The sequence below is a fragment of the Caenorhabditis elegans genome, chromosome X (genome assembly GCF_000002985.6).
Source record: "Caenorhabditis elegans chromosome X".
In the NCBI taxonomy this organism is placed as follows: domain Eukaryota; kingdom Metazoa; phylum Nematoda; class Chromadorea; order Rhabditida; family Rhabditidae; genus Caenorhabditis; species Caenorhabditis elegans.
The window spans coordinates 11,087,640-11,109,379 of NC_003284.9; the positions used below are offsets into that span (position 1 = coordinate 11,087,640).

At 32.4% G+C, this 21,740-nt stretch overlaps 4 protein-coding genes, 1 non-coding gene and 1 pseudogene across 7 annotated transcripts; 3 read left to right on the top strand and 3 right to left on the bottom strand.

Moving 5' to 3' along the window:
• Positions 1-1,555: 1,555 nt before the first annotated feature.
• W04G3.11 (Biogenesis of lysosome-related organelles complex 1 subunit 2) lies at positions 1,556-3,230 on the top strand. The gene is made up of 3 exons (NM_001029768.3): positions 1,556-1,719; positions 2,718-2,831; positions 2,880-3,230. Exons 1-3 carry the CDS (start codon positions 1,609-1,611, stop codon positions 3,018-3,020), a joined length of 366 nt encoding a protein of 121 aa, NP_001024939.1. The 5' UTR covers positions 1,556-1,608; the 3' UTR covers positions 3,021-3,230.
• Positions 3,231-8,033: 4,803 nt separating this feature from the next.
• Positions 8,034-8,115, top strand: W02H3.t1. Its single transcript has one exon. It is a non-coding gene; the product is annotated as a tRNA-Leu (tRNA).
• A 403-nt stretch (positions 8,116-8,518) lies between these two features.
• On the bottom strand, positions 8,519-9,296 carry W02H3.2 (annotated as a pseudogene). Its single transcript has 4 exons — positions 9,024-9,296; positions 8,868-8,970; positions 8,707-8,819; positions 8,519-8,659 (listed from the first exon to the last, which is right to left on the bottom strand). Coding segments are annotated over exons 1-4 (630 nt in total).
• Positions 9,297-9,312: 16 nt separating this feature from the next.
• On the bottom strand, positions 9,313-10,547 carry W02H3.3 (DUF148 domain-containing protein). The gene is made up of 3 exons (NM_001270204.4): positions 10,429-10,547; positions 10,235-10,351; positions 9,313-9,563 (listed from the first exon to the last, which is right to left on the bottom strand). Exons 1-3 carry the CDS (start codon positions 10,534-10,536, stop codon positions 9,462-9,464), a joined length of 327 nt encoding a protein of 108 aa, NP_001257133.1. The 5' UTR covers positions 10,537-10,547; the 3' UTR covers positions 9,313-9,461.
• A 4,400-nt stretch (positions 10,548-14,947) lies between these two features.
• Positions 14,948-17,821, bottom strand: W02H3.1 (the record flags this gene model as incomplete). Of its 2 annotated transcripts, NM_001270205.2 has the most annotated exons (7): positions 14,948-15,119; positions 15,169-15,297; positions 15,348-15,568; positions 16,597-16,672; positions 16,730-16,849; positions 16,924-16,992; positions 17,777-17,821. In NM_001270205.2, 7 exons carry the CDS (start codon positions 17,819-17,821, stop codon positions 15,045-15,047), a joined length of 735 nt encoding a protein of 244 aa, NP_001257134.1. The 2 variants fall into 2 exon arrangements, with proteins under 2 accessions (NP_001257134.1, NP_001257135.1); NM_001270206.1 differs by lacking the exons at positions 16,597-16,672; positions 16,730-16,849; positions 16,924-16,992; positions 17,777-17,821 and having other exon boundaries at positions 15,045-15,119; positions 15,348-15,503.
• Positions 17,822-19,736: 1,915 nt separating this feature from the next.
• clc-17 (Transmembrane 9 superfamily member) lies at positions 19,737-21,701 on the top strand. The gene is made up of 5 exons (NM_171775.8): positions 19,737-19,893; positions 20,140-20,222; positions 21,089-21,183; positions 21,265-21,424; positions 21,474-21,701. Exons 1-5 carry the CDS (start codon positions 19,815-19,817, stop codon positions 21,582-21,584), a joined length of 528 nt encoding a protein of 175 aa, NP_741900.2. The 5' UTR covers positions 19,737-19,814; the 3' UTR covers positions 21,585-21,701.
• The last annotated feature ends 39 nt before the right edge of the window (positions 21,702-21,740 follow it).

The window sequence follows — 21,740 nt, forward strand, 5'->3', positions numbered from 1 at the left end:
CAGAATCATTTTTCGTGCATCTTCTCTACTAGCCCTAGACACGCATAAAATGAATCTCCTGATATACTCTGTGGTAAGCACGCATTATTGTGAGGAGAGAGCATTATTGTTTTTGTCATGGAAATCTAGATACGCACGCTGAGATACGCTCATTAAAGGCTGGCTGTTTATATATTGTCTTTTGATACTCAAGTATCATAAAATTAAGTTAAATGTAATGTTGAAGTTCCTGGAAATTCAATTACTATTTTTCAGTTTCTGAACAAATGAGTCGTTAGAACAAATGAGTCGTTAGAAAATGTGGAAAAATACAGATTCTTTTCACAAAAATAGAGAAAGGCAGTCAATAAAATGAATTATTGTTTTCAAATAAGATTTACATGAATGCTGGGTTTCGGAAATTTCGAGAAATTTTCAATTATTGAAATTTTTTAACATTTAAAGTCATAACCTTTTACATTATCTTCCGGTGTGTTTTGAAATTGTATAGAGTGACTTTCAAAATTAACAAAAAATGCCCATGATTGTTTCAACCTCTTGTTTCAACCTGATTTTCTTTGTTAAATGTGGTAAAATTCTTACAACTATCAAAGATTTTTTCGTAACTTTTAAAACACGCTATGCAAACACTCCTTTTCGGTGAAAATTTTGATTTAAATACATTGATGATAAGCATAACTCTATATACAATAATTTTTGCTAGGTGAATCCTATTACACGCTGTAACGATAACTAGGTGGCTGGACTCAAAAAAACTTTAGTGAATCTTTCGATAATGAAAAATTGCTATGGGACAATATTCTCAATTTTGAGCTTTTTCTCCATTTAAACGGTTTTAATGATTTCTTTAAACATTCACCGTCAAACATTCCATGTTAAGCTATTCACACTTGAAATATTTTGAAATAGGAAATAAATATTTCAAAGCATAGTTCGGACATTTTTCCTTTTTTTTTTAATATGTAAATCATGATTCATTGTGTTGTATCAAACATCGAAGTTCACACATTTGTTTTTTTTTTACTTCCAATGTGTCATGTTTAGGGAAAACGTAGCTTATTGTGTACATAACCTCATTTCTCTCGTCCCGCTTTTTGAAATGAAGCTTTTCAATTAACTTGGCTCTGAATTTTTTATGCGGGTATTTGGAAAACTTTTGATTCCAGACATTACATATATCTTGACCTATAATTTCAGTGCAAATCAAAATTTGCTCAGTTTCAAAAGCATTAAAGCATTAGGTACATCCCCAGATTTCATGCATGATTTCCGCGGGTGCACTTTTCGATCATAAATAGCAGATGCCTCAATGTATCTTTGAAGGGTTAGATTACATGACAGTTTTTCTGGATTTAAATTCCATATCTAACAGCTCCATCGCTTTGCTTTCCTGTTCTCATAACATTTTCATCGATGCATCTGAACGAGAGAGAAACACAGGCAGCAGCACATTTGACAAAAAAAAACCACAGAAAAACTCTCGCTCTCTGTCTGTGTCTCGTTACTATTTTTCACTCCCTGTATTATTTTTTGTCTTTTGTGTTCCACTCATATTGTTACCTCGCGTTATCTCTGTCGACTTTTTTCTTGATGAAACGTATGCAGACAATGTCGGTGTCATTGGAAGAGTACATGGAGAAGGAGGTGGATTATGCGATTGCGAACATGAAGAACGCGGAGCAAGGTATCAAGGAGACGATGGATGCTTTCATTGCTTTGGTGAGTCAAACATGGAAATAGTTTGTGTATGATGTAAAAAATGCCTTCTGGTTGTTTTTATATTTCGGTCAAAACAAATTGGAAAAAAATGCATCGTCGATTTTTGAGAACATTCGACTGTTTTGAATATGTTTAAAACATTTTATTCCAATTCTCTAAAATAAATTCCAACGTGTTATCCTAACAATTTTTAGATGAAGTTTTTTAATCAAAAGCAGTGTTACCACATTGGAATAATCTTCTAAGAAACTAATAAGTTGAAAAATGAAAACAATGGCAAAAAAAGAATTTTGCTCTACTGGTTGAATGGGGCAGCGTTTTTACTCTTTAAACGGCTGGAAAAAGTGTGTGAAAGTTGGCGAAAGGTGGCGAAAGTTTCTTGAGAAGTGGGGAGAGTTGGTTAGAAAGCAGATAAAGTTGGTTGGAAAGTGGTTCATATTTAATGGCAGTTAGAAAGTGGTCAACGTTGGTTTAAAAGTGGCGCCGAATTCCCCCTTAATGGTGTTGCACTGTTAAGAACGTGCGACAGCACATTATTATGAGCAACAAATTTTCCGCATTTAGAGCACACCGTGATTGGAAATCACGTGAAAGATGTGAGGAAAAACCAAAACTCAGTGAAAATAAAAACTGAAGCATTAAATTTGACTCCAATGAAATGTGCAAAATACTCCTTTCAATTTGGAAAAAAAACTGTTGAAATTGGGATATGACAAAAATTGAAACACGAAAAATTCAAAATTCATACTGTTGAGTTGTTTCTCCAATTTTAGTGTATTTGTTTTCAATTCGCGCTATTTTCCGGCTTGCCGGATTGACAAGAATCTTGCGTGCGTTAAAAATTCACACGTGATTGTATGTTTTGATAGTAATTCCCATGTGTAGGTTATGAAAGTAAAGTAATTAAAACTTAATATACAAAAAAATGCCCAATTAAGAATGTTTCTGGGATCTTCTAAAATGTCATATTATGTGCAAAACAACAAAGCAAATTTAAGGTGACTGGATACAATATCGATCTCTCAAATTTTGCCGAACTTAAAGAAAACTACAACAAACGACTTGCCGAGATTGATGGTGTCAAAGAAATGAGCATGTTTCACAACATCAAGGTTAGATCTACTAAAGCCCAGTTCAAAAAAGCACACTTAGATATTCAGAACATCACTGTATACCTTGAGCTCTTGACTGAAAACATCAACACAACAATCAGGACTTTCCCAACACGGAACAAGCGTCTTATTCAAGAAGCTGCCACGGTATCACTGAAAAACGCGTCCTCTTCTTCTTCAAGTTCATAATCATTTTTTAAGATCTTTCATCTTTTCTCTTTTTCGTGTATGTACTCTTACATCTCACTTGCACATGCTGCTCTTTGCCATCTCAAATCAGTGTCACAATGTGAACTTTTTTTGATTAGCACCCAGTTCACACTCCCTTGCCCCGTTTTGTTTTCACCCAATTTATTATTTTGTTTGTAAAAAGTAGTGAAACAATGTATGTTAATTTTAGCGTACGTCTCGTTTGTTTTAATAGGGGATATTTTCGATAGAAAATCAACGTGAATATTTTAAGAAAACTGGTAAGGAAAGATATATAGGATTTCAGAAAAGTAGGTGGCGGACACGAAAATGTGATAAAGTTCTCAATTTGTTCACTATAATGGATTTGAAAAACGAGTACAATCGTCTTTAAATCGTTCCAGCATCTGTGTTGTTTGGAATTTGTGATGCAAGCCAGAGTTGGAACTCTCGATAGAGCTGGAGTAGACGGACGGTGTGGATCACTTGTCCATTGTACTGCTAAAAAAAGTATTTATCACGTTTGGATATCAATATAGCAGAAACACAAATATATGGTATTGATTTTTGAATAACTTATCCATATTTTGGGTAAAGGGTAAAAAGTTCTTCACATAAACCCAAATTGAAATTTTTTCCCGGTTTTTGTTGGCGTACAAAAACAAAACAAAATAACAATATAACAAAAGAAATAATCAAATTTTGAATAAAACGTTTACCCTCATCTCATCTACGGATTGAAGATTTCCATGTTCTCAATTTCGACAATTCTATTGTTGATGGCCATAGTTGCATTACGTTCAGCCCTGAGAACTACGGCAGAAATATGTTCTCGCTAAAATAGTGACATGGTTTGAAAAATAAATGCTCAGAAAGTGCATACCATTCCACGAAGTTCCAATGCCAAACGTGCGTTTGTTGTAGATAGGAGAATAACGAGGAAGTGCCTTTCATTTTGCTATAAATAAAATCAAGTTGTATAGTGTTTTCAAGTGTTTCTTACTTGAATGGATTGTATAAGTTCTGCTCTCAAATTTCGTTCATCAATTCCTGTTAGTTCTCTATTTGGCTCCAAAAATCCCATGCTCGGTACAACTAAAAACGTTCAGAGTGAAAAACAAAACCGAGTAAAAATAAGGAAAAATGATTGTGGTTAGGCAAAATACCACAAGCTTGATGGCTTTTATAGCTTTTTCTTAGACACGGAATAGCGCTGTACGAAATAATAGGGTAGTGAAAATTGAAGCGTGCGAATTTTTTCCGATAATTAAAATGTTGTAAAGGTTGAGTTAAAAATGATTTTCAAGACTATTGGGAATAAAACATATTATCTGGTGATTGCACTATTAAACTTCACATCGAAGTGACGTTATATTTCGTTCAACCATAATTTTAAAGCTTTATAATTTGTTCAACTTGTATCCTCGGGAGACTGTAATATACGCAAGAACAAAGATGCGTGACGTGTGAGCTACATATTTTATGATACAAAAAATTGCGTAATGGTCAAAGTGAGAATTGATATCATCAGAATAATGAATAAAAAATAATTGCATGCTAATGTGAAATGTTTTGATACTTGTTTCAAAATATACTGGTTTATTCTTATACACACGGTTATATAACTACAGGGTGACAATTAATTATGGGAAGTCGTAAAAACGCCATAAAAACGTTGCAACTTGAGATAATGTTACAAAATTTTTAACTGCAAATTAAGAAAATATTTCTGATTATATATTCTCAAGAAATGTTTGTGCTTTTTTTTTTACCAACGACGACAGGCCTCCAAAGTAGATTGATTTCACAGAGCCGCAAGCTTTTTGTACGAAATAGTGTCCGAAGAAACGGTTTCCTTCTAGTTATTGAAACAAATTTTAGTCTATTGTCTTTCCCATATATTTTTCTCTAATTTGAGTATAAAATTGAAAAATATAGAATTCTACATGAAAAATTATGACTCTTTTTCCTCCATCAATAATAAAAGCTTTTCAGAGGTAAATTGGGTATTTGTCACAAGCTTTTGGTTCCAGTCATGCTGGGAAGCTAATTTTTTGCTGGAAGTTGTTTCTGTGCTTAAAATTTTATTACAATTATTAAGTTGGTAAACAATATCAATTTCTATCAGTTTTGGCAATTTTTTGAAAAAATTATGAAAATGACATTACTTTCTATTCTGCTATCAAACTAGTCAAATAACAAAATCTGATGAGGAAAATTAATGATTAATGATGAAAAGTGTATTAATCTACAGTTCCCAACTATTTAGGAATATTGAAACTTCTCAAAAACTGAAATTTTGAACATCGAACCAACTATCCTGAGAATCCCATTTTTTGCGGCCCACTCAAATTTATAATTTTCTTTGTGTGTCTGTTGGCTTTGAATGTTATGTTCACAAATTTATGTTTCACAATATTCAAAATTCTAGTCATAGTTCAGCTCTGGCACCATTTTGGGGTGATTCAAGGTTTACTGCGAGCTCCTGGAGCTTCTTCAATTCACATTGAAAAGCACTGAAAATCGGTCTTTTTTGGGTCTGTTCTATTTGGACACCCATAACTTTTTTAAGAACAAGTTTCAGATAATTTTGTTTTCATGAAATTGTAGTGATATACTTGATTAACATTATCTTCATGAAAATTCAGAGTAAAAACACGTGGTCGCCGTGTCGCCGAAACTTCCCATAATTGATTGTCACCCTGTACATATAACTATAACTGAAGCCCGAATATAACTACGATTAAATGTCACGGAGTGCAAGAGTTCCTCGAGTACAAGCCATTGTTGCTAAAATTTAAATGGCCCAGTAACAAAGCCCACAATTTGCAAAACGTTTCCAAAATATTTGCGATAATTTGTAAACGGCCGACCTGTGTTCAAATATTTCTAAAATTGAAGATTACGTACGGAAAGAATTTTTGAGAAACGATTACGGGCCGCTGGAGTTTTTTTTTTTTGAAAAATTCCAATAAAAAATTGAGAGGGAAGGTGATGAATCTTTCGCATAAATTTTTGTGATGACTAAAGAAAAAAGAAAAGAAAAAAAATAAGAAAAAAAACTTACAATTAAGAATACAAATTTTACACGTACTGTCCGCTTCAAAAGTTAGGGTTTCAACTAACTTTTTTGTTGGTCGGTTTGAAATTTTCAAACTTTTTTGTAATTACAGTTAGTAAAAACATCCGAAAATCATTTCTTCTGAATTTCTTTTTACATATTATCTTTTTCCTACTTATTATCTTTTTAACTTTTAACTTATTACCTTTTGACAAAACTTCTGTTGTAACCATGCTAAATTTCTTGAGTTTTGGTTCGTAGTTCCCGTTCACAGGTTCCTTTCAATACGTGTTCAGTTATTCTCCGACATATGCGAACATTTTTAATTTGGTTTCAGTGCACAGTAAAACATCAAATTAAAAAAACCCCCGCTCAATTATTTTATCCACCAACATGCATAAGCTCCCTGCGCGATATAAAACGTTGAAATTCAATATTTCATTTTCTCAAAATCAATCAATACACATCCCCTGCCCTTGTGTAGTTATCCACTGCAGTGAGGTGTCCCTGCGCGAATGGTTCCCTTCGCAATGTTCAACTGGGCAATGGTTGAGCCCACTTAACTTACATGAGAAAAAATGTATCGAGTTTTAAAATACACAGAGAATGTTGTTCTGTAACTGAAAACTTGAAAAAAAGAAAAAAAACAAAAAAAGTTAGAACGGAAGATTAAAGATCGGTTGCCGAAATTTGAGATTATGAAAAATGGTCCAAAACTACCAAATTTCGTAATAAGACAGTCTGAAAGCTATTTTTAAAAAAAAGTTATGGCGGCTCAAAGTTCTGAAAAAAGGCATATTTTGCTAAAATATCAAATTTTGGCAACTTATCGGTGTCGCGGAGGTTGGAGCTCAATTTTTATTTGATTATCATTCTTTAGTTCATGTATTTGCAGTTCATTAGGTGTTATTTCGTTAATTGAGATGTTTTTTGGTCGATGCGGGCACTAGTAACAAGAATAGCAGTTTGAGGGCAATGATGTGATTCACATGCTTCTTTAAAAAAAATTTTGACAAAAACTGTTCTTTTTTTCAGATCAATTTTAATAAGAATATATAAGTTCCCTGTTTATTATTTTTTTAAAAACAAGTGTAAATATACTAAATCTGAAACTCTACAAGATGTTTTTATTTTTGATTGACAGTACGTACATTCAGCGGCCTTTGACATAACATGTTTTTAAAAGAAAATCTGTGATTTACCTGACCTAGATCTACAATTTTACCCATTTTATAATGGTTTGTTTTGCTAAAGATAATTTTTTGATGGGAATGTTTACGTTCAACTACCGAAGGGCACATCGAGATTCCTCCGAGTTTATTTCAAAGCAAGACTCAACAAATTATTTCACTATGTTTTGCATTTTCTGAACAATCAATTTTTCCTTCGGATTTACTAAACATCTGTATCTAATTTTTTGGTGCAATTCCTTTTTTACCCCACATTTTTTCTGGAAACTTTCTTCGATAAAACGTGACCTTTTTTCTGTTTTCAGGTTTAGTAATGTTGTTTTCTAAGCTTAAAAACGAAAATAATATTAAAATGAGCATTCACGTAATAATTAAATTAGAATGATTAAATTTTTGAGTATTTGTTTTAAATGTGATGGTAGAAAACCTTTTTTTTTCGAAATAGAAATTTTCTATTTAATGTTTGCTTTTTGTAGTGTCGTCATACTTCCGCTTCAAAAACCATAGCGAGACCCGATTTATCAAGCTACCGTACTTTGTTAGATTCTTCTCTGATAGAGGTCAACCGTCACGAAAACATGTCGCTACGCAATAACAGCGAGCGATTTGTTTTCACTACTCACATCATTCCTTCCAGCTGCCTCAACACACCAGAACGCTCACCAGTCGCATGTGTTCATTCTTCTCGACTCAAATGGATACCCCCTCTTCTCTCGTTTCTCTCTCCTCCATTTGTTTGTCCATGCACACGCCAAAATACATGGTGAGATGGCCGAGTGGTCTAAGGCGCTGGTTTTAGGCACCAGTCCCTCCGGGGGCGTGGGTTCGAATCCCACTCTCATCAATTTCCTTTTTTTTTGCCATTTGGAACCGCTTGTCAAAGCTACTGCCAGAAAAAAAACTTAACCGGTCATTTTTTGCTTCCGTTCAATGTTATTCCCCTCTGTGAACTCATTCCACCAACTGGAACCCCCAAACTATTTTATGGTTTAGAGGGTCAATTTACCATTTTCTTTTTATTTCTGTTGTCCTGTCTTTGGTGTCAATTAATTTTGTTATGATAAGAATGAAAAAAATCATATATAAAACTTCTTCTGGCAAATTCAAAACTGGAGTATAAATTAATACTGATAAAACAAATGTAGAGCAACCCACTGGTGATCTACATTTAACAAAATACTGGCTATAATGGAACACAAGGTAAATAGGAAATCGAATGCGAAAAAAAAAACAAACACATTATCAAGCTATGATTGAGAATTTAGAGTATTGTGAGCTGTAAACAGTCCGATCAGTCCCTTGTAAAAGTCGCTGAAGAAATCTGCATTGTTCAACGATTCTTCACATGAGCCAAACTCGGCAAGTCGGCCAAACATCGTATTGAGCTTCTAGAATATTTATTTTTATAAATTATTTATTTTGAATTCAACCTTACTCCGTTTCTCCGTAAGAAGTCCCTTCGGGCAGATTTTCGTGCCAATCAATCGCTGCGCAATGAATGAAATCCACATAAGATTTGTTCTTTTCAAAAATTTCTTCCAATCGCTTCTGAAAGATGTGATATTTTCAAGATTTCTTGAGGAATATATTACTCACTTGCAATAGATTCTCATTTCTCGATATACTTCAAATTGTGGACCATCTTTTCCCTTGAAAATTTCTGTGTCCTTTTCCAAGTCCCAGTAGATAGTAGTCGAACCTAAATATATTACATTTTCAAAAAATTGACAATTTCTCCGAATATGGACAAACCTTTGGAAATTCGGCTCAATGTGAAGCAATAATATTGACTTTAACTCCATAGGTACTTAATTTTTCCCATGAACAGTGTAAAAAAGCTCTTTCACACCATTTCGATCAATCAGCACATTTCCAAGATGAAAGTCTCTCTTTGCTCAAATTCGAGAGCTGCTTCTGCTGCATTCATTGAAAGAACGAGTTGATGAATGATCGAGAAGAGTTCTTTTTCACTTTCTAGGACGAAATCTTCAATGCGATTCCACCATTTGCCGAAACGAAAAGAACAACTATTAGATTTAAAAAAATCAATTTTTTTAATTTCTCTTCAGAAGTAATAAGACTATCAAATTTACACAATAAATAAAAACAAGTTGATTATCGAAATCTTCAATGAGATCATTGAGTTGTTATTCAATAAAAATAGGAATACTTGTTAAATACATTGAATAGTTAGTCTGTGACGTGAAATCCTCGACATCCGTTTTCAAAACGAATTTTCCGCGTAACCATTATGATTTTTTGAGTCATATTTTGAGCGTCGAGAAGATGATTCTAAAATTCTATTTTTATGGTTTTCAATGATGGAATGTTGAGAAATAACAAATTTTGTCAACGTGTCCTTGTCGAATCTTCCTTAAATTAGTTACCTAATAGTTAATTAGCTATTAATTTAATTACCATTATATTTTGCACATTTGTGATGTTTATTTATGTACTTTTATTCATTTTTAAAATTTTTAACCGCCATAAAAATGATGAAATTTGTGCACCGCTTGATCGAAAATGTACGTTAATCAACAAAAAACGCTTAACAAGCGACGAAAGTACGTATTTATGTAGCAAGTTGTCAAAATTTGAGATTTTAGTAAGTTTTAGTGAATTTTCTTTTTAACCTACATAACACTGTCTTTTGAAGTTATTGTAAAGTCTCATTGTGAAATTTTTATTTATTTTAATAAAATTTCGAAACTCAAACTTTGATCATTAAAAGTCTTACGATTGAAAAAATTCTCACAAGTTCAAAAAATTTCAAAAAATTACATGAATGTACTGTTACAAGCTGCCCTTTTTATAAATAATCATTGTGTTTGTTCCAATGTGTTTCTAAAACAATCACGACAGCCGCGTGCTGCTAGAATTGCAAAAAAACATTGAATATTTCAACTACAGTTGTTTATTTTTCATCACAAATGTTGAGGGTTAATTGACATTTCGTAACTCACCACAAGTCCGGTGACATTTCCAGTGTTCATTTGCATAGTGATCACGTTGACGAAACCAATTAGTTCTTCTCTTATGTTTTCCACAATCACAGCAGTCGTCAACGAAGGTCGTGCTTTCTGCAATGACTACTTTTTTGAAGATTCGGTTCATTCATGCGGATTTACTTACTTACCACAACATTACAATTACTTACCACAACACGGGAAAACTCATCGAACGCGTTATTGAGAGCATCTAAAATTGGATTGACTTGTAATTCGGCTAAACGAAGCACATCAGGGTTTTGAAAAGGCACGTCCATCTGAAAATTATCAAGATAAAACTATACGAAACTGAAAAAGTGAATGATTGCTTGAAACGCCTTGAAACTTGAAACTCAAACGAAATATTAAGAAGGAAAAGAGACAATCTTTGAAAAATTATTAATATATTGAAATAGTAAAACATAGTGAAATAAAATAGTTTTAAAGATGGGCAGAAGGAGAGCAAAAACCGAGAAAAGGAAAGAAGAAATTGCTTCAAGTTATACGCAAGTTTTATATGAAAACATAATGAGAAGCGTCATCAGACGGAGAAAAATCTTGGCTAATGGGTTTTCGCTGGGCAATATTATTTGGCTGCGCCCCATTAAAATATATCTCCCAGAGTGACAGTGAGTAATAGAGCAAAATTAACGAAAAAAAAAAACACAAAAGAAGTTTGTTTAATCAACTATAAATTTTTGAAATTGTTGGAAGATTAATTTTTTTCGAAGTAAAAAAACATTCGGCAAGATTTAGAGGGTGTTGTTTTACTTTAAGAACGTCTCTAAAAAAGCTGTTTAGAGAAAATAGAAAAAATGAAGAGTTTGAATTTTTATCGAAAGTTAGCCAAAATATTCAAATAAAACGATTGCGTGGAAGACTTAACATACATAATAAATGTAATAGTTTAAGTCGAAAATTTTTTATTAAACTATTCATATACTTTGATGACCATAAAGGCATGGAAGAGTTGGTTTTAAGTAAGAAACGCTGTAATAAAATCATCTAAGTCATGTTATGAATCGCATTCAACCAACAAAATGTTGCCCAAATGGTTAAGTTTATAAAATGAATTATTTTATTTTATTTTAGTAATTCATCTTTATAAAAATCATAGTTGCAGACATCTGACGGGGTTCTTTCAGAAATTGACTCAAAGATACGTTTTTATGAACTCCCAATTTTTCATTATTTGAAAATTTAACAATTTGCTTCAATCTACCATAAAATCCAAATTAAAGTTCAAAACATCATCCCTCAAATAATGGGAATTTTTTTGATTAACAGGAATTTTGCGGTTTTTAGTAAAAAATACTTCTGAAATACTTCTGAAACGCACACGTGTTAGTTGAAAGTTGTTTCTGCAATAAGCTATTTTGTTTGGAAACGTATAAATTTTAGGGGATATTGTTCTGAATTCCTTGGACAAGTCGCATTCAATTTCCTAGAAAGCTTCGTGCTAGCGGCCAAAAATGTATCTAAAGAAATGAAAGTTGGAATAGCTGAGAGTGGAGGGAAGAATTGGAATTAGAATTTGAATTCAGTGGTATAAAAGTGAGGGAAACAATAAGAAAATACTGATTGATTGAATGGATGAAAATAGAAATGAAACTGAATCAAGCAAAGTGTTTTGCTAAATTGACACTTGCAAAAGGAAATAAAATATGGAGAAATAAAAAAGACACGTGTGCTCGTGTGCTTTTGCATTTTCTTCGTTTTCAAGACTGACTGAGTTAATGAAATTGAAACTGAAAATGAGAAAATGGGTGAACTAAGTGAGCTTGAATGTTGTTCTCTTTTATTGCAGTTCTTTTCCTCTCCGGCCAATAAGTTGCACAAGAGAGAACATGAAAAGGGACACCAGGCGATTCAGGTAATATGAGAAATCTATCCGAAATATTTTGGATATGGTTGGAGGGATAATGCTTCAGTGCTAGACCAAGTAATTGGCGCACGGCTTTATTACGATAGCTTAGCTTATTCCTCTTTTTTTCGGCGCCCAAGTGTGAAACATGATGGCGCCCTCCCGTCCAAGGTTCATGTGAATACTCAATGAAAAAGAAGGAAACCGACTGCGGGCGGCGAGAAAAAAGCAAAAACGTGTGGCTCATTCAAAGACTGAATGGTGGGTCTGAAATATGAATGTGGCCTACTGATTAGTGGCCATTCATTTTATACGTAGAATATTAGTGGGGAGAAATTGGAATCAAACAAAAAGGATTCAGTTTAGGCTTATGCATGATCTCAAATTTCTAATTTGTAAGTGTTATTTCAATTATTACTTTGTCCATAACCACACATTAAATGTTAAAAACAAGACTCTCATTCATATGTTATTCCAGACATAGGAAAAGAAAAGTTTCATGAAATAAACATTGCTGTGAAATATTTTCTTGTTCAAAAGCTCTGGTAAATTGTTATATATCTTTCAACGCTGCTGATTATTTTCAATTACAATATCTTTGATCGTCATCGGTTTTTTGCATACATCGACGTCAAGAAAACACAATTTATAATAAACAATTCCAAATCAGGTTTATGAGAGTTCAAGTTGCATCATATTCAATCAAAATTCGAAAAAACGAATCGAAAAAAAATGCGGTTCAATACCTGAATTCAGTCTCCAGAAACTTTTTTGCAACATTCGAGTAAATTAATTTTCTTTTTAATTTCAGTACGTATTATCTTCTTGTGCATGAATCTTCAAAATTGAGTGTTTTTGTAAACACACAGTTTTTTAATTGACTGTAGCGTTTACATGTGGTCCAACGAAACATATTTACCATGTTAAAAAATCGAGTGGAAAAAATTCAAAAAAAAAATCCAAATAACCTAAAAGTTTGCCTACAAAAAATCAAAATTTTAAAAAATTCCGCCTCACTATTTTATGTTAAAAGAATTCATTGCGGGTTGTTAAATATACAAAAAAATATTTTAAGAAACTCTGTTAGTGTTTGGCTCATTTTACTCTTTAAACGTTTGTATAAAACTAACTTCCATACATCAATTTCCATTTTCTACAATATATTTTTGATAAACGTTTTCTGTCGGCGACCTTAATTGCTAAATCTCTGTTCCTTTCGATTTTACGAGAAAACAACGGTTTTGCCAATACCAAGGATGACGGCGATAAATAAAAAGTGATAACCTTGTCTATCATTGCAAAATAATTGTAACTAGTCGAAAGAGTATATGATAAAAACCTACACACATGAAAACTACGGCGGCCAGCAAAACGATTCTGAACGATATTCGATTATCCGGTTGTCAGTTCGGTTTGGCAATTTAGAGGTCATTCAATTTTTGATTAAATCTTTACATTACAGTATTAAATAAGATACAAACAAAATCAAATGCCACTTTTGAACTCAACTAATAGTAAGAATTATTTAAAACTTTAGTAATCCATTCTTGGTAATTACTCAAAATGAATTTTTTTGTAAGTTGTAGCAAATTGTAGGACTTTAGCTCGGCAGTGGAAACGCTTCTAATAGCGTAAATTGGTACTGTTCTCATAGTCTCAAAAAACGTGCGTTTTTGCACATGATACCTGTCTATAAAGGTAATAACAGCCAGATAATATTCAAATATATATTTCCAAAAGTTATAGTTTATTAGATCAGTAGGTTGTAAACACCTCTCTTGCTATTGATTTACAACTACGAGAAATCTGACAAAGCTAAGTGATTTGGTGAAGTTTGGTTTGAAAGCAAATTTCATTCTATCGTAAATGCTCACTTTCCTCGGAGACAGAGTACGTTTTCAAACGAGATATATCTATACCTGAAATTTATATTAAAACGACTGCAAAAGGGTAATAACAACAATCTGAAACTCAAATATGTATGCCAAAAAAAAAATTTTAAGGTCAGTAGGTTGTAAATACCACTTTTTGTCAAGAACATAGTGTCTCATATGGTTCACAACCATATGTTGTCTCATATGTTTCATGATAATAGACCAGAACATCTAAAAAAATTATTTTCACATTATTCGCATCTAATCCCTTCAGGAATCTGTAACTGTTTTAATTTTATATTTATTCAACAACAGAAAATTGAAGGTATTTCCGAAAAAGTCAGGTATACTAACTTAAACATCTACAGTAATAATAAATGCAGTTTCACCGACTGTTCACTATACATCAGTCGCATTACACAGTAAATACATTCTCTCTAGCTGATAAAGTTTATTTGGTACGGAAAAGAGGTGTGGCTTACGTGGGAAAAAGTATGTTACATTTGAGTATGGTGACTTAAAAAGAATAGCTATTATTTTATTTTACATTTTTCAGTTTTGTAATGTGTTGTCTTGGTTGATTTTTGGATGTCCCAGCAGTGTTTTCGCGCAACTTATATTTGAATATGAGTAAGGAGCTTTTTTTTAGAGCTCTTAATAGAAAACAACACTCTGGAGTTTCCAAACTACTCAAAAGCAACTTTTACGTCATACTAGGTTTTTTAATAAGCACAATTGTAATTAATAAGTTTGTAATTAATAATTTCCAAAAAAAAATATTTTTCCAGAATGTGAATTTCCAGTAAGTTAAAAAAAATTTCAAGCCAACTCTGTTTAAACGTGACATGATTCGATAACGCATTATGACACAAACGCGTTCAGACAGAGCGGCGACGCATCATTGCTCTTTGAAAACACGCAAGCATGTTCAGTGATTTATTAACAACATATAAATATCATTGTTTATTGAAGTACATAAATTAGTGAAATAATATTTGATACATATTATATATAGATATAGATGGCAGTTGATAAATGAAGGTTTGTGTTATTCTGTCGTCATGAGTTCTGAGATTTGTGTTGTGAGGTAGAGAGTGTATCTCTTCAGAGTAACGTCTGCTTTCTGAAATTTACCAACTAATTATATGCTACGGCACGTTAGAAGTGATCACCAAGATTTCGTGAAAATCTATTTGCTTAATGGCACGGAGTCGGACTTCCTTTGCATCATAAGCGAGGCTGTTCCATTCGGTCAATTCTTTTTCCAGTTTATCGGTTAGACGGTTTTTTGTCTCATCGAGCTAAAAAAAAAGGAAAGTAATTTGAAAACACTTAAACGTTCACAACTTGCCGCATATGCCAAGCTTTTTATCTGTTTGTTGAGTCTGCATTCGGACGTTCCAAAAAGAGTGAGCAATGAGATGTCGTGTTCGAGAAGTTGCACCACACTTGGATTATTAATAGCACTGACTACTTCATCGTTCAGTACTGCGATTCCTTCTTTCATTTCGTAATCTTCAGGGCACAGCCTAGTGAGAGTAGTTCTGCGGGGATAACCAGACATGAAGTTTCCTGAAAAATGGTACCGTAGAAACTTTCAAAAATTCAAAAGTAAGTTTAAATCTAAACAGTAACACAAAAATAGATTGTCTCAGATGTAGGGAAAGAACGGAATTTTGAAGCAAACTGCTGATAAGGGAACATATAGATTGAGGCCATCCATCGCAACCCCAAAGGGCATAACGGGAGAAGTGGAGGGTGCGCTGGGCAATGGCAATCAAACTCGCAAAATTTGAAAATGGAACAAGGCAAAAAGAGGGAAATGTAGTTGGATTAGAATTGAAAGTTAAAATGTGTAATAACTGAGAGAGTGTCATGAGTGCGATAACTGCGGTCAGAAGAGGGCTCTAAATAGAATGAATTGTGATTGTTAACAAGATAGTTGAAGGATAAAGCACGGGATGTCAATCTGAAATTATGAAATAACAAACGATAGAATAGAGAAAACAAAGAGGCTAAAACTTGGATGACTAATTAAGTCATCCGAAAAATGATGGAGGAGTTTAGTTTTCACTCGTATTTTTCACCAATTTCTGACTCAAGAGATAATGACAAAGAAGTAAATATAAATCATAAAACACTAGTGATGTAGACTGTCTTTCGTAATTGCCAAGAGCAACAAAGTTGTCAGAAAATCAAAGATCTTCATATCAAATAATTGTTTGAAATTCAGGCAATATGCTATTGTGAACAACTTGAAAACAAAAATAACTTAGTTTTGATAACAGATCTGACTAGTATTTTGGAGTGTGAGAAACAGTTCAAAGCTAAGAGGAAAGGAAACATTTGTCGTCAAATATTTAAAAATGATAGTCAGAAGTCAAAAAAAGTAACTGATTCATCCGGCGCAATTCGCGTATCGTACATTTCTTTTGGCTTTATATAATTTCCCATTGGACATGAAATGAATCATAACTAGAAAAAACATAGTGCGTGATAATTACATAGAAAAATGTGTAAGAATAAGTTTGAATAAGGTTACAAAATTGAAGATTATCAACCCGGTGTTTAGTCAGAACAATCAGCGTTTCAATGCTCACTGTCTTTTGCGTCGTCCAGCGAGAAGACAAGAATGTCAATTTCATGAGCAACCTGACTGAGATCGTAGGCGTATTTCTGAAAATAACCGAAATAAATTGAACTGTCCAATTATATTCATATTGTATCACACACCCCCGCATTGCTGTTTCTCGGCAAATGAACACACATTTTGATAATATTCTGGCCTTTGTACGCAAGAGACATTATTTTTTTCAATGAAATTCTATCGTTTTTGTAAGAAGAGTGGGCAAACTGAAATTAATGCGTTTGTGTGAAATCTCGTGACAATTTTTGAAACATTAGGCTTTGTGTTGTGAGCAACGAACCGTCTGAGAAGCAAAATCGACTGCTTGTAAAAAGATTGCCTCTGCCACTTTCATCTCTCCGAGACCGGTCTAAAAAATGAAACTTGTATTTTTGCATATGAAATTTGAAGGAGATCCGAGTATTTATTGAGTATGATGTTCAATTTTTTTTTCTTTGAAGTGAAAAGTAGTGGATCATAAATTCGAGAACGTGCACGATTTCTTTCAACAACTTCGTCCAAATTATTTATAAACGCTTTATTTTTTCCAAAATTCTAAAGGTTTGAACAGGCAAAAATTCTGCAAGTTTCTATAAAAGTCTAATCTGTCTAAACGTTGACATACACCAAAATCTAGACTAAACCATTTTAAAATTTTTAATTGATACATAGATGACAAAAACCTTTTTAGATTTCAAAAATATGATTCATGCAAGTACTAGTTGAGTCAGTTTTACAAATTTTAAAATACAATCTATAATAAACGTGGGATGTCAGTATTATGAATATTGCAAATATTGAATTAAGTGAACGCCATTGGTATTCCGTCAATGTATTTATTTTGAACTGTGAAATTGTTTTTTTTGTATTTTGATGACTCACACTGGGTTGAGTTTAGTTATAGGGTACATTTTTTGACTTAAAGATACAGTGAAACTGTATGCAACAAACATTTGGCAGGCTCTCCGTACAACTCTTTGTTTTGTTCTAATTTTTTAAAATTAAACCTAGTATTCATTTCATGTTGTTTGTATTTTTATTAAAATATGTCGTTTATTTTCAACCTGCTGATTACATTTCAAAATAATAATTTTGCATCACTAAAAAGTGCAAGTAGTTGATAAGAAATGGTTTCACTAATTTGTGTCACTTACCCTCATGTCAAATGTTTCGTCGATGAATTTTTGGAGCACGTTCATTATCAAACTGGAAGTATTAAATTCTGACATGTGAATGATGGATTTCTGAAACTCATAAAATAAATTATGAGAATTTTATGTATTCGGTAAAATCAACTCATGTAAAGAGCACATGCCAGACAAACTGTAATGGTAAATTGAAGAAAAACGTGCAATAAATCTACTTTTGAATCAAGTAAACTTTTAGACAGGGATGAATGAAACTCATTGAAACAAGATGAAACAATGAACATTCAATATTTGAAAACATAAAGCATGAAACTCTTTGAAGTTCAAAATTGTCCTTTTACAATTTTATTGAAAAATGATGCATTTTCATGGAAAAAATATGAAATTTCTCTGGAACAGACATTTGATTGTTTGTTGTTGATTTTTTTTCAATTCCGTTATTTTATCAGATGAAAAACAAATGAGAACAAGAAACTAAAAAAGCCGGATGTCCGAAAATGAAAGTGTAATGTATTTAATACTGTTCTGTCTACCGACTGCCACGTCACATGATAGGCTTTTTCTTGATTTGCGTCAAAGGCACCATTTTTATCACCAAACTTGATAAATACGAATTTAACAAAAAAAACTAAAATCGGGCTGAGTTTAACAAAAATACGGTGACATTTAAAACAATTGGTTTTTTTGTGAATAAAATTTTTTTAATTAGGTTATCTGAATAAATTACACATTTCATTTGTATCGAATTTTTATCACAATAACTATGCAACGTTTCTACCAGTAAAACGTATTCTCTTCTGGTTTTAAATTTTTGAGTGAACAATATTTTAACACAATTTAAAAGTAGAAATCCGGCCACATATAGTGTTTGTGTTACAAACTTTAATTTTTAAGACACATTCAAAGCTTCGATTTGTTTTATGAAAAAAAAGTCGTCATGGAATGAATTTGCAATTTAAAAAATTATTACTATTTTGCCACTTAAACTATATGTAATCAATCTACAAGTAATTAAATCAAACTGGTTTTCATCAATTGATTTTGCGCTTTTTTTCAAAAATTTCAGTCGAGCCAGTATAAATTTGATATTTTATTATTCTATTACAATGTAAAATGGGTTGCAACAGAAACTAAAAATACATGGTTCGCATAAAGAACAGTGTTATAATTAAATGCAATATGTACATATGCGAAGAAGCTTTGCGGTATAAAAGTATGATATTGTCCCGCTTCCATCAACGATCATAAGCGAAAATCAAAACAAATTTTGTAATGGTTTTAATTTCCGAACATTGGTTTTCTGATGAATTCGATATATTAATCATGATTGTTTTTAATCTGAAAATTGATTTTTAAACGTTGAGTAATAAAAAAACAAAATTGTTAGTTTTCTGAAAGGTTCCAGTTGGTACCTCGCAATTCCATTTTTAAAAGTTTTAATTTTAACGATTTAAGGAAATGTCATTAATGACATTTTGTTAAGAAAATTAAGAAAATGTCAGGAAATTATTCCGAAGCGGAAAATTCGTGTCAGTTGTCAAAGTACCTTCTTGTTCATTCTAGTTTAAGAAGTAGTTTTTTAATTTTTTTTTTCTAATTGTATTTACCAAATTTCTGATAGATGAAATTTCCCTTTTTTTTAAACTTCATAATATATTTAAAAAAATGAATTATTTCCAAATTTTGTTCATATCATTTGTTCATACCGATGATGTTATATGTTATACGATGATGTTCATACCCCACATACGTTCATAATTTCTAAAACCAATTAGTCTTGCAAACATTTTTATTGAATTCTCTTTCCTTCGAATTATTTAGAGCCACTTTCATCACAGTCTGCTGATTCATGTGCCATTTTTTGAATCCCTAAAAATAAATGTTGCCACTCTCATGAGTGCACAAAAAACATGAACAAACTATGTCCACATATTGACATTTCCCTATTATTCGAGATCTTACACTTGAAGTTTTATGGCACGTTGGCTAGTGCTATTTCAACTCCAACACCTTCTCACTATCTTTTACGGTCACATCTTACAACATGTTGATTCCCTATGCATGTGTGATTTCTTTAATGTTTTTAAGCGTTATTTTCAGTGCAATCTCTTTATTCACGTACGGTAAGAATAAAACTCCTCCCAAAATTTTTGAAAATTTATTGTCAATAAAAAATTGTGAGGATTTATCAACAGCTTTAAAAAAAATTGAGATATAGATATCGAATAACTTAACGTATTTGTATACATGTATTTTCAATGAGAAAATAAATTACGCAATATGCTGAATATACCGCTGCACTTAAAATTCTATATTTTTTTGTGCAATCAACTGCATTTAATTTGCGTAGCCAGACAATTTTTTTCCAGGTTGGGCTACCATCTATCCATTCGATTACGATTATTTTTACCCAGATGAAGAAATCCTTGTTGGATTAGTGCCATTTGATTCAGTGAGTGATCACAATCTGTATAAAAGATATTTGAACAAAATGTTTTTAAGCTTGCCGCCGATTGCGTAATTCGTATGTAGGATATGTCTAAGAATGCTTGATTCCTACAATCTTAACTCGCGACGGCATAATTGCGTTTCGCTTGCAAAAAAAAGAGGGACATCAGAAATATCTTATTGAGGAAGTAATATTCTAGCAAGTTTTGAAATTGAGGAAAAAACCTGCTACCGAATTTATGTGATTCAGAATTGTGATTTCTTCTGTGATCAGAACATACAATACATAACTGTAGAGGAAATAATTTGTATCTGGGATATTGCAGAAAATAAATCTGAACTGAATATGTAGACAAGGTTTTATTAATGACAACACATAACACATAACTTACACAACCGTCCAAACTTGTTTGCCAGCATTAATTTGAGAATTCTTTAAAGCTAGGAATTTTTTCAAATGAATTCAAACTGACAACAAGCTGCCTAGAATGTTGAGTAACATGGATAAGTGCTTTTTTGAACTTTAAAAATTAGTATGGCACGAGGTAGAGGGCGTTATCTTTCATGTGTTTCAAGTAATCATCCTACATGGATTGCTAATAACTCCAAATAGGCGTTTGCGATAAAATAGTTTTCAAAAGCATAATCTCAAGAATTTTTGAATTATATCTACTTCAAACATATTTTTTATTTGTATCAAACTTTAGGATTAGATACGGTACTAACAACAAAAAAAACGTGATGACTTGATGGATGTTTTGCTAACTGAACTATTTATTAAAAAATATTATATGTTTGTAGTATTTAATGAATATTTTCAAAGCATTTCAAACTTCATACTTTGAAGCCAATGACGCTTGTAAATTACAGTTTGCTCCTGGATGGCTGGTGGCAACAAGTATTTTCATGTATCTCAACTTCGCATGTGTTCTTCTAACTTTTTTCATTTGCATTATTGGTTTAATGTAGGTTTCTACTTGTAGTTGCAACAACAAAAATTTTCAATTTACTTATTAGCTTATTTTTCTATCACATTTTGTTTCCAGAATCTTCATGCTTCGAGGTGACTCCAAATATCAAAAATATATGTTTGTATTGATCTGTGGATCTTCACTTCTGACTGCAATATTTGGAGCAGTGGCATTTGTGATCTTCGTCGCAAGCAATGACGGAGAACTTGAAATGGATCTTCAGGGAAAAGTCTCGGTTAGATTCGGAAATCGTAGTCCGTAGTTTGATTAAATTAAATTTAAAGATTGGATATTCCCCTTTCCTGGATCTAATCGGTTTTGTGATCGCGATAATTGGAACTGGTGTTTCTGCGTTTTTTACCATTGCACTACTCAATCCGAACAACGAGATCTAACAAATTTGATCATCCTTTTAAAATTCATTACGCATTCGATTTCCTTACGTTTTTTTTTATCAAACACACTCCATGTGAAATACAAAGATTCAATGATAAGAAAAACATTTTATTTGATTCCTTCCTTTTCTATTTCGTCAATTTGGATCCTGATCC

Coding starts and splice junctions, on each gene's coding strand:
- W04G3.11 (NM_001029768.3), top strand. CDS start 1,609: ATGTCGGTGTCATTGGAAGAGTACATGGAGAAGGAGGTGGATTATGCG. Junction 1,720..2,717: donor TGGATGCTTTCATTGCTTTG/GTGAGTCAAACA, acceptor AGCAAATTTAAG/GTGACTGGATACAATATCGA. Junction 2,832..2,879: donor GCATGTTTCACAACATCAAG/GTTAGATCTACT, acceptor TTAGATATTCAG/AACATCACTGTATACCTTGA.
- clc-17 (NM_171775.8), top strand. CDS start 19,815: ATGTTGATTCCCTATGCATGTGTGATTTCTTTAATGTTTTTAAGCGTT. Junction 20,223..21,088: donor GATTAGTGCCATTTGATTCA/GTGAGTGATCAC, acceptor TGTAAATTACAG/TTTGCTCCTGGATGGCTGGT. Junction 21,425..21,473: donor ATCTTCAGGGAAAAGTCTCG/GTTAGATTCGGA, acceptor TTAAATTTAAAG/ATTGGATATTCCCCTTTCCT.
- W02H3.3 (NM_001270204.4), bottom strand. CDS start 10,536: ATGGACGTGCCTTTTCAAAACCCTGATGTGCTTCGTTTAGCCGAATTA. Junction 10,352..10,428: donor ATGAGTTTTCCCGTGTTGTG/GTAAGTAATTGT, acceptor TAGTCATTGCAG/AAAGCACGACCTTCGTTGAC. Junction 9,564..10,234: donor GAAATGTCACCGGACTTGTG/GTGAGTTACGAA, acceptor ATAGAATTTTAG/AATCATCTTCTCGACGCTCA.